The 17328-nt window shown below is 43.6% G+C and overlaps 1 protein-coding gene across 1 annotated transcript in view; it reads left to right on the top strand.

Moving 5' to 3' along the window:
• The window catches only part of henmt1 (HEN methyltransferase 1), a 71773-nt gene extending 57554 nt beyond the window's left edge, over nucleotides 1-14219 (top strand). The window contains exon 6 of the mRNA XM_048601577.1: nucleotides 14009-14219. Within this exon, the coding sequence (XP_048457534.1) occupies nucleotides 14009-14219 (211 nt within the window). The remainder of the gene's footprint in view (nucleotides 1-14008) is intronic.
• Nucleotides 14220-17328: the final 3109 nt, after the last annotated feature.

Below are 17328 nucleotides of genomic sequence, written 5' to 3'. Positions count from 1 at the left end.
GTGGCTGCTGGGGAGGGTACTGTTGGAATTCAGGATTTGGTCTGTGGGTGTAGTCTTTCTATATACACTGGTAAGGAATTCACCGTTGTTCATTTGTTCCATCATTACATCTAGAAACAAGCAAAACAAAGACAAGCACGAGAATTCCTGGAAGCCTGCTTTTCAACTACTGGTACCATTAAAAAAACATGTTGAAATAAACCCCATCTACATACCACTACAGAGCAAAACCGGAAACAGAATTACACACCATAACAGACCGGACCATATAAATTCAGAATGGAACAGAACCACAGCACTTCAGTGGAGGCTAGACAGCACTGGAGATATCACCTAGAAGGGGGTCAAAACATTTGCATTAAAAGCAGTCAGCTCAGCGAACCAACCAACAACTCCAACCACAAACTGAGCTATAGATCTTCGCTAAAACATTAAGCAATAACTATTGGATGGGATAAAAAAATTAATAGAGGAGATTATTCAAGAAGTCATTTGGTCTGATTGGGATTCTTACTGTGTTTCAATGGAGAGTAAGAACTGCAACTACAGCTACCTTTATTTATAGTTGAGGATCCTTTAAGATGGCTTAATCAATTTGACACCATTATAAGCTTCTAATGTAGCACTTTATTAATGCCTATTGAAAGTCTCTGCACATGACTTCAGCTGGACCAACCTGTCTTATCGTGAAAGGCCCAGTCCTGTATCATTAATTCTGATTTTCTCTGTCTCTGACCTGCAGTTCTTTTTGTTTATTGTTCAGATTTCCAGCATTCATGCTATTTTGCTATTGTTTTACATTTACAATTCTTCAATCCTGTGGCATTAGTCTCATCTTGTTTTATTCATTCACGGGATGAGGGTTTTTATTGCCCATCCCTAATTATCCTGGAGAAGATGATGGTGAGCTGCCTTCTTGAACTGCTATTGCCCATGTGGCGTAGATACACACAATGCTGCTAAGGAAGGATTTCAAGGATTTTGACCCAGCTACAATGAAATAGTGGTGTCTTAGTTCCAAGTCAGGATGGTGTGTGGTTTTGAAGGGAACTTGCAGTAGGTGGAGTTCTCATGCATTTTCAACCTTTGGCCTGAATGGTCGAGATTGTGGGTGTGGAAGATGCTATTGTGGGAGCCTGTTAGTTGCCTCAGTACATTTTATGGATTGTTCACATTGCTGGGCATCAGTGGTTGAGCTCATGAATGTTTAAAATGCTTACAGCTTTGTATCAAGCTTCTGAATATTTATTGGAGCTCCATGTGGAGATGACATAGGAGGTGAGTTACCCACCAACAGAATTCCTAGCTTCTGGCCTACTGTTGTAGCCACAGTACTTCTTTGGTTGGCCCATTTCCATTTATGATCAGTGGTTAAATGCCAGGATGTTGATAGGGGATTCAGCAAAGATAATGCTGTTGAACGTATGGAGAAGATGGTTAGGAAAAGGTTGGTATCTATGCTGAAGATGGGGTGGTGGGAGGGGGAGGAAGAAATGATAGGTGGAGATAGAGTCCAGAGAGAGACTAAAACAGTTGGGCAGATAAAGGAATGGGTAGTAACTGATTTGTCCTTCTGACCAATCCTCCTATAACTTAAGACCTTCTCCCTCACTGTCAAGTAATTTGGTGTGTAGGTATTGGGTTAAGGACATGGGGGAAGATGCTAAATCCCTAAAATTATTTAACATGATATTAAGTCCTGAAGGCTGCAGGGTCCCCAAGCAGAAAATGTGCTGTTCTTCCAGCTTACACTGAGCCTTGCTGAAGCAATGCAGCAAGTCTGAGACAGAGCTGCTGGCCAGGGAACATGATGATGTATTGAACTGACAGGCAACAGGAAGCTCAGGGACATTTTTGTGCATAGAACATAGGCGTTTTGCAAAGTGGTCACACAGTCCACATTTCATCTCTGCAATGGAGAGCAATGGAGGCTCCACACACCAGACCATCACATGGGCTGTTACCATAAACAACTGATTGTCAGCCATTAACAGTCCCCATTAGCAGCTATTGATTGTCCCAGACAAAGGAATGGCAAGACACTTGGAAGCTCAAAGAAACAGAGAGAAACAGACCCTTTGGTCCAGCTTGTCCATGCTGACCAGATATCCTAAACTAATCTAGTTCCATTTGCTAGCATTTGGCCCATATCTCTCTAAACCCTTCCTATTCATGTACCTATCTAGATGCCTTTTAAATGTTGTAATTGTACCAGCTTCCACCACTTCATCTGGCAGATCATTCCATACACGCATGAAAAAGTTGCCCCTTAGGTCCCTTTTATATCTTTCCCCTCTGACCTTAATCCTGTGCCCTGTAGGTTTGGACTCCCCTACCCTGGGAAAAAAGATCTTAGTTATTCACCCTATCCATGGTCCTCATGATTTTATAAACCTCCAAAAGATCACCCCTCAGCCTCCCACGCTCCAGGGAAAGTAGCCCCAGCCTATTCAGCCCCTCACTATACCTCAAACCCTCCAACCCCAGCAACATCCTTGTAAATCTTTTCTGCACCGTTTCAAGTTTAACATCTTTCCTAAAGCAGGGAGGTCAGAATTGAATGAGTATTCCAAAAGTGGCCTAACCAATGTCCTGTACAGCCGCAACATGACATCCCAACTCCTATACTCAATGTACTGACCAACCAATGTCCTGTACAGCCGCAACATGACATCCCAACTCCTATACTCAATGTACTGACTAATAAAGGCAAGTGTACCAATCACCTTCTTAACTACCCTGTCTATATGTGACTCCACATTCAAGGAACAATGAATCTGCACCCCAAAGTCTCTTTGTTTTGCAACATTCCCCAGGACCTTTAAAATTCATTGACATGATGAGGGCATCGCTTTCTAGGCCAGCATTTATTGCCCATCCCTAATTGCCCAGAGGGCAGTTTAGAGTCACGCACATTGCTGTGGCTCAGGAGTCACATATAGGCCAAACCAGGTAAGGATGGCAGTTTCCTTCTCCAAAAGACATTAGTGAACCAGATGGGCTTTTCTGACAATCAACAATGGACTCACGATCATCATTAGATGCTTAATTCCAGATTTTTTTTAATTATTGAATTCAAATTCCACTATTTGCCATGGTAGGATTTGAACGCAGGTCCCCAGAACATTACCTGGGTCTCTGGATTAACAATCCAGTGATAATGCCACTAGGCCATCACCTTCCTCCTGTATAGTCGTATAAGCGTATATGTCCTGCCCTGATTTGCCTTACCAAAATGCAACACCTCACATTTATCTAAAGTAAACTCCATCTACCACTTCTCAGCCTATCAGCCCATCTGATTAAGGTCCTGTTGTACTCTGAGATAACTTTCTTCTCTGTCCACACTTGGTTTCCTGATTCAGGACAGGTTAATAGGGGAGTGAAGAAGGCATTCAGGATTCTTGCCTTTATTAGTCGAGTCATAGATTATAAGAACAACGAGGTTATGTTGGAACTGTACAGGACTTTAGTTAGGCGACAGCTGGAGTACTGTGTGCAGTTTTGGTCACTGCTGTATAGAAAGGATGTGATTGCACTGGAGGGAATACAGAGGGGATTCACCAGGATGGGCTCTGAGGAAGGGTCACCGGACCCGAAACATTAACTCTGTTTTATCCTTCACCAATGCTGCCAGCCCTGCTGAGCTTTTCCAGCCACTTTGTTTTTGTAACTGTGAAGAAAGGCTGGATAAGCTTGAGGTTTTGTTTGGTGCAGAGAAGGCTGAGAAAGGACCTGATTTAGGTATATAAGATTATGAGGGGCATGGAGAGGGTGCATAGAAAACAGCTGTTCCCCTTAGTTGGAAGGTCAATAACAGAGGTATAATTTTTACGGTGAAAAGCAGAAAGTTTACAGGGGATTTGAGGATTCTTTTTCACCCAGAGGGTAGTGAAAAACTGGAAGGGGAGTTGAGGCAAGAAACCTTACAACCCTTAAAAAGTACTTTTTAAGCACTTGAATAGTCATAAAGTTCAAGGCTGTGGGCCAAATTCTGAAAAGTGTAGATTTACGTAGTTTTTTTGTTGCTGCAGACTTGATGGGCTGAAGGGGCCCTTCTACAATAATACAAAACAATAAAATGTAGCAAAGGAACAGGCTCTTTGGGCCACCAAGTCTGCACCAATTCCTAGCCTTATTTAGATCTGCTACCTATTGCCCATGCATGGTTTCTATTGCTCTGTTCGCCTTCCGTTTACGTCTATCAAGATACATCTTAAACGTTGTTAACGTTCCTGCTTCCACCACCTCCAACAATAGTCCGTTCCAGGCACTCACCACCTTCTGTGTGAAAAATTTTCCCACGCTTCTCCCCTAAACTTTTCCTCTCTCACCTTGAACCTACTGTAGTTGACCTTTCCACCCTGGGGGAAAAAAGCCTCTAACTATTCACCCTATCATAATTTTGTAGACCTCTGTCAGGTTGCCCCTCAGCTTCCATGCTTCCAGTTAAAACAATCCAAGTTTATCCAACCTGTACTCATAACTAAAACTCTCTAGACCAGGCAACATCCTGATGAGTCCTTTCTTTACCCTCTCCAAAGCATCCATGTCTTTCTGGTAATGTGGCAAACAGAACTACACGCAATATTCCAAATTTGGCCTAAATGAAGTTTTGTACAGCTGTAGCATTACTTGCCAAGTTTTATATTTGATGCCCCAACTGATGAAGGCAAGCATGGTTAATGCCTTCTTGACCACCTTATCCACCTGTGGCCCAGATCCCTCTGTGCGTCAATGCTCCTAAGGGTTCTGCCATTTATTGTATTGTTCGCGCCTGAATTTGATCTTCCAAAATGCATCACCTCGATTTTGTTGAGATTAAATTCCATCTACCATTTCTGTATCCAAATTTGCAATCTCTGTGTCCTGCTTAAGGTTTTAGCAAAGATCTGTAGCTTGGGTTGTGGGTGAGGTTGTTGACCTGCTAGCCGAGCTGACTTGTTTTCGTTTAGACATTTCATCACCGTGATTGGTAACATCATCAGTGAGGCCTCTGATGAAGCAATATTGTTCTACTGAGCTTGGAATTTATACTGTCTGGTCCGTTATGATGAGTAGTGTCATTTCCGGTTTTGTTCTGTATAGGTTTGTATACGGGGTCCAATTCTGTATGTTTGTTGATTGCATTATGGGTTGAGAACCATGCCTCTAGGAATTCTTGTGCATGTCTATGTTTAGTTTGGGCTACTGTGGTTACCTTGTCCCAGTTAAACTGAAGGCCTTCATTGTCCAAATGTACAGATATTAAGGAAAGTTCGTTGTTTCGTTTTGCTGCTAGCTGATGTTCATGTATTCTGATAGCTAGTTCCTTCTGTCTGTCTGATTTATTGTTTGTGGCAGTCGTTGCATGGTATTTTGTAAACTACGTTGGTTCCACGTGTTGTGGAAATGGGGTCTTTAATCCTTGTGAGTGTTTGTCATAGAGTGGCTGTGGGCTTACGTGCTATCATGATTCCTAGTGGTCGTACGAGTCTCGTTGTCAGTTCTGACATGTTCTTGATGTAGGGCAGTGTGGCCAGTGTGTTAGGGCGTACTGTGGACAGTATAAATTCCAAGCACAGTAGAACAACATCACTTAATCAGAGGTCTCACTGATAATAAAAACCAAAAGAACTGCGGATGCTGTAAATCAGGAACAAAAACAAAGTTGCTGGAAAAGCTCAGCAGTTCTGGCAGCATCTGTGAAGGAGAAAACAGAGTTAACGTTTCGGGTCCAGTGAGGAAGGGTCACCGGACCCGAAACGTTAACTCTGTTTTCTCCTGCACAGATGCTGCCAGATCTGCTGAGCTTTTCCAGCAACTTTGTTTTTGTGTCTCACTGATAATGTTACCTGGCATGCTGATCACACATCTAAATGGAAACAAGCCAGCTCGGCGAGCAAGTCAACAACCTCTCTGTCCTGCTGTATCCTTTGACAATCCTCCTCACTATCTGCAACTCTGCCAATTTTGGTGTCATCCGTAAACTTACTAATTAGATCACCTACATTTTCCTCTAAGATCATTTCTATATATTGTAAACAACAAAGGTCCCAGCAGCGATCCTTGTGGAACATCACTAGCTATTGATCTTCATTCTGAAAAGCACCTTTCCACTGCGACTTTCTATCTTCTATGACCAAGCTAGTTTTGTATCTATCTAGCTAGCTCATCCAGGATCCAATGAGAGTCTACTTCCCGGATCTGCCTGCCATGAGGTACCTTGTCAAATGCCTTACAAAAGTCCATGTTGACGACATCTACTGCCCTTCCCTCATCAATCATTGTTGTCACCTTCGCACAAAACTCAATCAATTTATTAAGAAATAACATTCACTACATAAACCCTTGCTGCCTATCACTAACAAATCCATTCATTTCCAAATCTGAATAAATCCTGTCTCTCAGTATCTTCTCCAACGGTTTCCCCACCACTGACATCAGGCTCACCAACCTGATAATACCTGGATTAGCTCCGTTTACCTTCTTAAATAAAGGAACAATATTGGCCGTTCTCCAGTCCTCTGGAATCTCACCTGAGGCCAAAGAGGATGCAAAGATATCTGTTAACGTCTCAGCTATTTCTTCCATGCTTCCCGAGGTATCCTAGGATAGATCCCATCTGATCATGGGGACTTGTCTACCTTAAATGTATTTCAACACACCCAACACTTCCTCCTTCGTTATGTTGACCTGCACAAGAGGATTTTCACATCTTTCCCTAACCTTAACAACCTTGGGGTAGACCATTTAGGACGGAGATGAGGAGTCATTTCTTCACCCAAAGAGTGGTGAGACTGTGGAATTCATTGCCACAGGAAGTAGTTGGTGCTCGAACATTGAATGTATTCAAGAGGCAGCTAGATATAGCATTTGGGGTGAATGGGATCAAAGGTTATGGGGAGAAAGCAGGGTTAGCCTATTGAGTTGGATGATCAGCCATGATTGTGATGAATGGCAGAGGAGGCTCAAAGGGCCAAATGGGCTCCTCCTGCTCCTATCTTTGATGTTTCTGGGCTCACGTCCCTCTATTTGGTTGATACCAATGTAAAGTACTCATGAAGAATCTCAACCTTTTTTGCTGGCTCCACATATAACCTCCTCCTTTATCCTTGAGTGGGGTCTACTCTTTCCCTAACTACCCTCTTGCTCCTAACATATGAATAAAATGCCTTGGGATTCTCCTTAACTCTGGTGACCTAGGACATTTCATAGCTCCTTGTAGCCCTCCTGACTCCCAGTTTGAACTCCTTCCTACTTTCTCTATATTCTTCAGGACTATAGAACTCTGTACTGTATGATTTTATGATTTTATGATTCTATGACTCTTATCTTCCTGGAATCTTTAGTTTCCAGGAAAGCCCCAGAGGTTTGGAAAACTGCCAATGTAACATCTTTATTTAGAAAGAGAAGGAAACAGTACAGATAACTATGGGTCAGTTAGCTGAACATCTGTTATTGGGAAAATGTTAGAGTCCATAGAGCAAATAGCTGAAATACATAATATGTTAAATCAAAATCAGCATGGCTTCAGTAAATACAAGTCATATCTGACAAATTCAAACAGATAGATAAAGGGAAAGCAGTGAATGCAATATATTTGGATTTTCAGAAGGCATTTTTAAAGATACTACTCATTAGGCTACTTGTTAAGATAAATGCCCATGGTGTTAGAGGTAGTATTTTAGCATGGATAAATAATTAGTCAATTAATAAAAGACAGAGATTTGGGATAAGGAGGGGTGGGGAATCTTAAGGATACCAACCTGTAATAAGTGGTGTGCTGCAAGGATCAGTGCTGAGACCACAATATTTACAGTATATATTAATTGGGTTAGGATTAGGAAAGTGGATGTACTGTAGCCAAGTTTGTGGATGACAGATAAATAGATGGAAAGTCAAGTGGTGAGGATGACACAAAGAGTCTGCAGAGGGATATGAATGGGTGAAATGAATAGGCAAAGACTTGGCATGGAATATAATGTGGGAAAATGTGAGGTTATGCACTTTGACAGGACAAATGGAGGAGCTGAATATTATTTAAATTTACAGAAACTGCAGGAAGCTACAGAAGAGAGGAGTTTGGGAGTCCTTGTCCATGAATCACAAATAGCTAGCATTCAAGTTCAGTGGTTAAAAGGGAAGATACATAGAATGCTGGATTTTATTTCAAAGGTAATGGAGGATAAAAGTCGTGAGGTTTTACGAAAGCACTAGTACCACCAAAGTTGGAATGTTGTGATTAGTTTGTTTCTCTTACCTGATGAAAGATATATTGGAATTAGAGGCATTCAAGAGAAGTTTCAATAACCTGATATGTAGAACATACAACATAGAACATAGAACAGTACAGCACAATACAGGCCCTTCAACCCACAATGTTGTACCAACCTATTATCCTACTAAGGTCAATCTACCCTGCATCCCCTACATTTTACTATCCTCCATGTGCCTATCTAAGAGTCGCTTAAAAGTCTCTAAACTATCTGACTCCACTATCACTGCCAGCAGCGCATTGCACACGCACACCACTCTCTGTGTGAAGAACCTACCTCTGATGTCTTCCCTATACCTCCGTCCAATCACCTTAAAATTATGCCCCCTTGTAATAGTCATTTCCGCCCTGGGGAAAAAGTCTCTGACTATCCACTCTATCTGTGCCTCTCATCATCTTGTAAACCTCTATCAAGTCACCTCTCATCCTTCTTCGCTCCAATGAAAAAAGCCCTAGCTCCCTCAACCTTTCCTCGTAAGACCTGTCCTCCAGTCCAGGCAGCATCCTGGTAAATCTCCTCTGCACCCTCCCGAAAGCTTCCACATCTTTCCTGTAACGAGGTGACCAGAACTGAACACAGTATTCCAAGTGTGGTCTAACCAGAGTTTTATAGAGCTGCAGCATAACCTCACGGCTCTAAAACTCAATTCCCCTGTCAATGAAAGCCAACACACCATAGCTTTCTTTACAACCCTATCAACTTGGGTAGCAACTTTGAGGGATCGATGGACGTGGACCCCAAGATCCCTCTGTTTCTCCCCATTGCTGGGAATCCTGCCATTAACCCTGTATTCTGCATTCAAATTCAACCTTCCAAAATTAATCACTTCACACTTTTCAGGGTTGAATTCCATCTGCCACTTCTTTGCCCAGCTCTACATCCAGTCAATATCCTGTTACAACCTACAACAGCCCTCCACACTGCCCACAACTCCACCAACCTTCATGTCATCGGCAAACTTACTAACCCATCCTTCCACTTCCTCATCCAAGTCATTTATAAAAATCACAAAGAGCAGAGGTCCCAAAACAGATCCCTGTGGAACTCCACTGGTCACCGAGCTCCAGGCTGAATACTTTCCATCTACTTTCCTCACCCTCTGTCTTCTATTGGACAGCCAGTTTTGTACCCAGACAGCCAAATTTTCCTGAATCCCATGCCTCCTTACTTTCTCAATGAGCCTACCATGTAGAACCTTATCGAATGCCTTGCTAAAATCCATATACGCCACATCCACTGCTCCACCTTCATCAATGTGTTTTGTCGCATCCTCAAAGAATTCAATAAGGCTTGTGAGGCATGATCTGCCCCTCACAAAGCCATTCTGACTATTTCTAATCAAACTGTGATTTTCCAAATAATCATAAATATTATCTCTCAGAATCCTCTCCAGTAGTTTGCCCACCACAGAAGTAAGACTGACTGGTCTGTAATTTCCAGGATTATCCCTATTCCCTTTGTTGAACAGGGGAATGACATTTGCCACCCTCCAATCTTCTGGCACTACTCCAGTGGACAGTGAGGACGCAAAGATCATTGCCAAAGGGGCAGCAATCTCTTCCCTTGCTTCCCATAGCAACCTTGGGTATATCCCGTCTGGCCCAGGGGACTTATCTATCCTTATGTTTTTCAAAATTTCCAGCACATCCTCCTTCTTAACAACAACCAGTTCGAGCATGTCTGCCTATTTCCTGCTGTCCTCACAAACATCAAGGTCCCTCTCACTGGTGAATACTGAAGTAAAGTATTCATTAAGGACCTCCCCTACCTCCTCTGACTCCACACACAAGTTCCCTCCACTATCCCTGAAACGCTCTACCCTCACTCTGGCCATCTTCTTGTTCCTCACATAAGTATAGAACACCTTGGGGTTTTCCTTCATCCTACCCACCAAGGTTTTCTCATAACCCCTTCTAGCTCTCCTAAATCCATTCTTCAGTTCCGTCCTGGTTACCTTATAGACCTCTAGAGCCCTGTCCGATCCTTGCTTCCTCAACCTTAAGTAAGCTTCTGTCTTCCTCTTGACTAGGTGTTAAACATGTCTTGTCATCCAAGGTTCCATCACCTTACCATCCTTTCCTTGCCTCAGTGGGACAGACCTATCCAGTACTTGTAGCAACTGCTCCCTGAACAACCTCCACATTTCTATCGTGCATTTCCCTGAGAACATCTGATCCCAATTTATGCTCCGTACTTCTTGTCTAATAGCATTGTAATTCCCCCTCCCCCAATTAAATACTTCCCCATACCGTCTGCTCCTATCCCTCTCCATTACTATAGTAAAGGTCAGGGAGTTGTGATCACTATCACCGAAATGCTCTCCCACCAAGAGATCTGACACCTGACCTGTAATGTAGCCTTATGAGAAGAGGTTGAGTCAGTTGAGCCTGTATTTATTAGATTTCAGAAGAATGAGAGACAACTTTATTGAACTACAGAGTCTACAGAGTCAGTTTGGGTTGAGGTCAGGAACAAGAAAGGAGCAGTCACTTTGTTGGGGGTTTTTTACAGACCTCCTAATAGTTGCAGAGAAGTAGAGGAGCGGATTGGGAGGCAGATACTGGAAAGGTGCAGAAGTCACAGGATTGTAGTCATGGGTGACTTCAACTTTCCAAATATTGGTTGGAAACATTTTAGTTGTAATAGTTTAGATGGAGCAGATTTTGTCCAGTGCGTTTACGAAGGATTCCTGACACAGTATGTAGATAGACCAACACGAGGAGAGGCCACTTGGGATTTGGCAACGAACAGGGCCAAGTGTTGGACCTGTTGGTAGGAGAGCATTTTGGCGGTAGCGATCATAACTCTGTTTCTTTCACGATAGTCATGGATAAGGATAGGTACATACAGCAGGGTAAAGTTTACAATTGGGAGAAGGGTAATTACAATTTGGTTAGGCAAGAACTGGGTAACATAAATTGGGAACAGATGCTGTCAGGGAAGAGCACCACAGAAACGTGGAGATTGTTTAAGGAATGCATACTGCATGTGCTCGATATGTTTGTCCCTAGCAGGCAGAGAAGATGCGGTCGAGTGAGGGAGCCACGGTTCTCGAGAGAGGTCGAACGACTGGTTAAGAGGAAGAAGGATGCTTATGTAAGGTTTAGGAAAAGAGGAACAGTAAAGGCTCTAGAGGAATACAAGTTAGCCAGGAAGGAGCTGAAGAAAGGGCTTAGGAGAGCTATAAGAGGGCATAAGAAAACCTTGGCGGATAGGATCAAGGAAAACTCCAAGGCTTTTTACACGTATGTGCAGAACAAGAGAATGACCAGAAAACGGGTAGGGCCGATCAAGGATTGTAAAGGGAATTTGTGCACAGAGTCTAAAGAGATAGGAGAAGTCCTTAATGAATACCTTTCTTCAGTATTCACAACTGAGAGGGATCTAGTTGTAGAGGAGGACGTTGTGAAACAGGCAGGTAGGCTAGAGGAGATTGATGTTAGTAAAGAAGATGTGCTAGGAATTCTGAGGAAGTTGAAGATAGATAAGTCCCCCGGGCCCAGTGGGATTTATCCAAGGATTCTATGGGACGCGAGGGACGAGATCGCAGGGCCTTTGACGATGATCTTTTCGTCCTCACTGTCCATGGGTATAGTGCCGGAAGATTGGAAAGAGGCAAAGGTCATTCCCTTGTTCAAAAAAGGGAACAGGGATAACCCCGGAAATTACAGACCAGTTAGTCTTACGTCAGTGGTGGGCAAATTATTGGAAAGGGCTCTGAGAGACAGGATTTACGATCACTTGGAAAGGCACAGTTTGATTCATGATAGTCAGCATGGATTTGTGAGGAGTAGATCATGCCTCACAAACCTTATTGAATTCTTTGAAGAGGTGACCAAACATGTGGATGAAGGTGGAGCAGTGGATGTGGTATACATGGATTTAAGTAAGGTGTTTGATAAGGTTCCCCATGGTAGGCTCATGCAGAAAGTAAGGAGGCATGGGTTAGGGGGAAATGTGGCAGAATGGATTCAGAATTGGCTGGCCCTTAGAAGACAAAGGGTGGTAGAGTACGGAAAATATTCAACATGGTGCTCAGTTACGAGTGGTGTACCGCAAGGATCTGTTCTGGATCCTTTTCTACTGGTGATTTTTGTAAATGATTTGGATGAAGGAGTGGAAGGGTGGATTAGCAAGTTCACGGACGATATGAAGGTGGGTCACGTTGTGGACAGTGCAGAGGGACATTGATAAGATGCAGAGCTGGGCTGAGAAGTGGCAGATGGAGTTTAACCCTGAAAAGTGTGAGGTGATTCATTTTGGAAGGACAAACTTGAAAGCAGAATACAGGGTTAACGGAAAGATTCTTGGCAGTGTGAAAGAGCAGAGGGATCTTGGGGTTCATGTTCTCAGTTCCCTGAGAGCTGCCACCCAGGTGGATAGAGTTGTTAAGAAGGTGTATGGTGTGTTAGGTTTCATTAATAGAGGGATTGAGTTCAAGAGCTGTGAAGTTACGCTCCAGCTATACCAAAGCCTGGTTCGGCCACGTCTGGAGTATTATGTCCAGTTCTGGTCACCTCATTACAGGAAAGATGTGGAAGTGTTAGAAAAGGTGCAGAGGAGTTTTACCAGGATGTTGCCTGGAATGGAGGGAAGGTCTTACGAGGAAAGGTTGAGAGAGATGGGGCTTTTCTCTTTAGATTGACGAAAGATGAGAGGTGATTTGATAGAGGTGTGCAAAATGATCAGAGGTATAGATCGAGTAGACAGCCAGAGACTTTTTCCTGGGGTGGAGGTAGCTTTTACGAGGGGACGTAGTTTTAAAGTGAAAGGAGGTAGATATCGGGGAGACGTCAGAAGTAGGTTCTTTACTCAGAGAGTCGTCGGGGCGTGGAATGCATTGCCAGAGAGGGTAGTGGAGCCGGCCTCATTAGGGACATTTAAGCGGCTATTAGATAGGCATATAGATGATAGCGTAAGGTAGCGGTGGAGGTTAGATAGACCTTAGGTTTAGGGTAAAAGTTCAGCACAACATCGTGGGCCGAAGGGCCTGTACTGTGCTGTACTGTTCTATGTTCTAACTAAACAATTCTTAGGGGATTTGATAGTGTTAATGCGAGGAGGTTATTTCTCCTTGTGGAAGACACTAGGAATAGAGGGCACAATCTCAGAATAAGGGGTTATTCTTTTCAGACAGATGAAGAAGTTCTTCACTCAGAGGGCATTAAATCTCTGGGGGTGTTTACCACAGAGGGCTGTCTATGCTCGGTCATTAAGTATCTTGTATATTGAATGCTGAGATAGACAGATTTTTAATCATTGAGGGAATCAAGGGTTGTGGCAAAATGATAGCAAAGTGGAATTGAGGATTATCAAATCAGCCATGGTCTTATTAAATGGCAGTATAGACTCACTAAACTACTTCTGAAGGAATGAGCTACATCTGCTCCTGTGTCTTGTTGTCTTCATTTCATTTTTTTAATAAGCTTCTGTTTTATTGTTAAAGCCAAATCTGTAGCATTGTACACTTACAGTTCAACAAGAGACCAGTATGTTAAAATCAAAACAGAGCAAAATATGATCCATCGAGCCAGGTTTCTCCCTGAGATCTGATTTGTCCAGTAATGAAATCAGCTGGGATCATTACAGAGTAATGATGAACAGGGCAGTAGAGTACAGGACCAGTTGCAACAAGTGATCTGAATTTTAGTTCTTGTGCATTACAAAACTTAAGTTGAAGACAGTCTTCTGTCTGAACTGGGAACATTTATTACATTCTGTGTAATTTAAATTTTCTGTTTCACATTCAGGTCTTTGAACATTGGAAATAAATTTGGTTATAAAGTGGAATTTACTGGTGTAGGAAAAGGACCTGTAGGGACAGAACAATTGGGATTCTGCACACAAGTATCTATATTTCTGAGGCAGCTATCAAAAGCACCTCAAACTGAGACTAAAAATTCCGAAATGCTATATAAACTGGTGAGTGATGAGAAATCAGTGTCTAAATTTTCTATTTAATGTGAAGTGGCGGTCACCCAGATGTATAAATCACTTTGTTCGATAGGATTTTTCTTTAAATCTGATGCTCATTCATAGCCCTGTTTATCAATTTCATGTTTGTCAATTCTGCAGTAGTCTACCTATTCACTGGAAAAGTAAGATAGGTAAAGGTACCCTAGATAAAGAGTTCAAAGAATGCTTTCTTAGACCAACATGTTCTGATGCTTACCGGACAACAAGCTATACTGTTAGAGATATATAAGATTGAGGGCTATGGACCGGTAAATTGAAAGCAGCTTTACCTTTAGTCAAAAGGTCAATAAAAGTGGCATAGTTTTAAAGTGAAAAGCAAGAGGTTGAGAGGGGATTTGAGGAAAAGCGTTTTCACCCAGTGGGTAATGGAGGTCTGGAAGGCGCTGCCTGGGAGAGTAGATAAGGTGGGAAACCTCTACACTTTTAAAAAGACTTGGATGCGTACTTGAAATGCCATAACTTTCAGGATATAGGCCTAGTGTGGGAAAGTGAGACTAGTGTAGGTATAAGTCTTTTCTTCTGTGGTACAGACTCAATAGGCCAAAGGACTTGTTCTGTACTGTATGATTCTATGATACTAAACCTGGTATGAAAATGGAAGTTGCTGGAGAAACTGAGCAGGTTTGGCATCATTTGTGGAGGGAAAGCAAAATTAATATTTCATGGCAAGTGACCCTGTTCAGAATTGATTATGGCAAGGCAAAGGTTGGTATATATGCTGAAGATGGGGTGGGGTTAGGGGGAGGAGTAAACAATAGATGGAGATGGAGCTCAGAAAGAGAGTAAAACGGATGGGCAGACAAAGGAACGGTAAAAGATCTGCTGGATAGAGGAACTGTCCTTTGGATTGGAAAATTATATGTATCACTCCACTTTTTAAGAACGATTTTTTTTTAATTTGTCTGTTTGGGAATTCAGAACAGTGGGAATGGATGTTAGGGCAGTTGTATGCTCCTCCTGTAGAATGTGGGAGGTAAGGGTCACCACTAGTGTTCCCACTGACTTCATCTGCGGGAAGTGCACCCAACTCCAGCTCCTCGGAAACCGTGTTAGGGAACTGGAGCTGGAGCTGGATGAACTTCGGATCATTCGGGAGGCTGAGGGGGTAATTGAGAGGAGTTACGGGGAGGTAGTCACACCTCAGGTACAGGAAAAAAGTAGATGGGTTACAGTCAGGGGACGGAAAGGGAACAGGCAGACAGTGCAGGGATCCCCTGTGGCCATTCCCCTCAAAAACAAGTATACCGTTTTGGATACTGTTGGGGGGGACGACTTACCAGGGGTAAGCCATGGGGTACAGGTCTCTGGCACAGAGTCTGTCCCTGTTGCTCAGAAGGGAAGGGGGGAGAGGAGGAGAGCATTCGTCATTGGGGACTCCATAGTTAGGGGGACAGATAGGAGATTCTGTGGGAACGAGAGAGACTCGCAGTTGGTGTGTTGCCTCCCAGGTGCCAGGGTCCGTGATGTCTCGGATCGTGTTTTCGGGATCCTTAAGGGGGAGGGGGAGCAGCCCCAAGTCGTGGTCCACATAGGCACCAACGACATAGGTAGGAAAAGGGATGGGGACGTAAGGCAGAAATTCAAGGAGCTAGGGTGGAAGCTTAGAGCGAGAACAAACAGAGTTGTTACCTCGCGAGGCGAGGAATAGGGAGAGAGAGCAGTTGAACACGTGGCTACAGGGATGGTGCAGGAGGGAGGGATTCAGATACCTGGATAATTGGGGCTCATTCTGGGGTAGGTGGGACCTCTACAAATGGGATGGTCTACACCTGAACCAGAGGGGTACCAATATCCTGGGGGGGAAATTTGCTAATGCTCTTCGGGAGGGTTTAAACTAATTCAACAGGGGGGTGGGAACCTGAATTGTCGCTCCGGTGTACAGGAGGTTGAGAGTAGTGAGGTCATAAATAAGGTTTCAAGGTTGCAGGAGTGTACCGGCAGGCAGGAAGGTGGTTTGAAGTGTGTCTACTTCAATGCCAGGAGCATCCGGAATAAGGTGGGTGAACTTGCAGCATGGGTTGGTACCTGGGACTTCGATGTTGTGGCCATTTCGGAGACATGGATAGAGCAGGGACAGGAATGGTTGTTGCAGGTTCCGGGGTTTAGATGTTTCAGTAAGATCAGGGAAGGTGGTAAAAGAGGGGGAGGTGTGGCATTGTTAGTCAAGGACAGTATTAAGGTGGCAGAAAGGACATTTGATGACAACTTGTCTACTGAGGTAGTATGGGCTGAGGTTAGAACCAGGAAAGGAGAGGTCACCCTGTTGGGAGTTTTCTATAGGCCTCCAAAAAGTTCCAGAGATGTAGAGGAAAAGATTGCAAAGATGATTCTGGATAGGAGCGAAAGTAACAGGGTAGTTGTTATGGGGGACTTTAACTTTCCAAATATTGACTGGAAACGCTATAGTTTGAGTACTTCAGATGGGTCAGTTTTTGTCCAATGTGTGCAGGAGGGTTTCCTGACACAGTATGTAGACAGGCCAACAAGAGGCGAGGCCACATTGGATTTGGTACTGGGTAATGAACGAGGCCAGGTGTTAGATTTGGAGGTAGGTGAGCACTTTGGTGATAGTGACCACAATTCGGTTACGTTTACTTTAGCGATGGAAAGGGATCGGTATATAACGCAGGGCAAGAGTTATAGCTGGGGGAAAGGCAACTATGAGGCGATGAGGCAAGATTTAGGATGCATAGGATGGAGAAGGAAACTGCAGGGGCTGGGCACAATTGAAATGTGGAGCTTGTTCAAGGAACAGCTACTGCGTGTCCTTGAGAAGTATGTACCTGTCAGGCAGGGAGGAAGTGGTCGAGCGAGGGAACCGTGGTTTACTAAAGAAGTTGAATCTCTTGTCAAGAGGAAGAAGGAGGCTTATGTAGAGATGAGGCGTGAAGGCTCAGTGAGGGCGCTTGAGAGTTACAAGTTAGCCGGGAAGGACCTAAAGAGAGAGCTAAGAAGAGCCAGGAGGGGACATGAGAAGTCTTTAGCAGGCAGGATCAAGGAAAACCCTAAAGCTTTCTACAGGTATGTCAGGAATAAAAGAATGACTAGAGTAAGATTGGGGCCGGTCAAGGACAGTAGTGGGAAGTTGTGCGTG

Source organism: Rhincodon typus, chromosome 10 (genome assembly GCF_021869965.1).
Source record: "Rhincodon typus isolate 14 chromosome 10, sRhiTyp1.1, whole genome shotgun sequence".
NCBI lineage: Eukaryota > Metazoa > Chordata > Chondrichthyes > Orectolobiformes > Rhincodontidae > Rhincodon > Rhincodon typus.
This window is presented reverse-complemented; position numbering and strand designations above follow the sequence as displayed.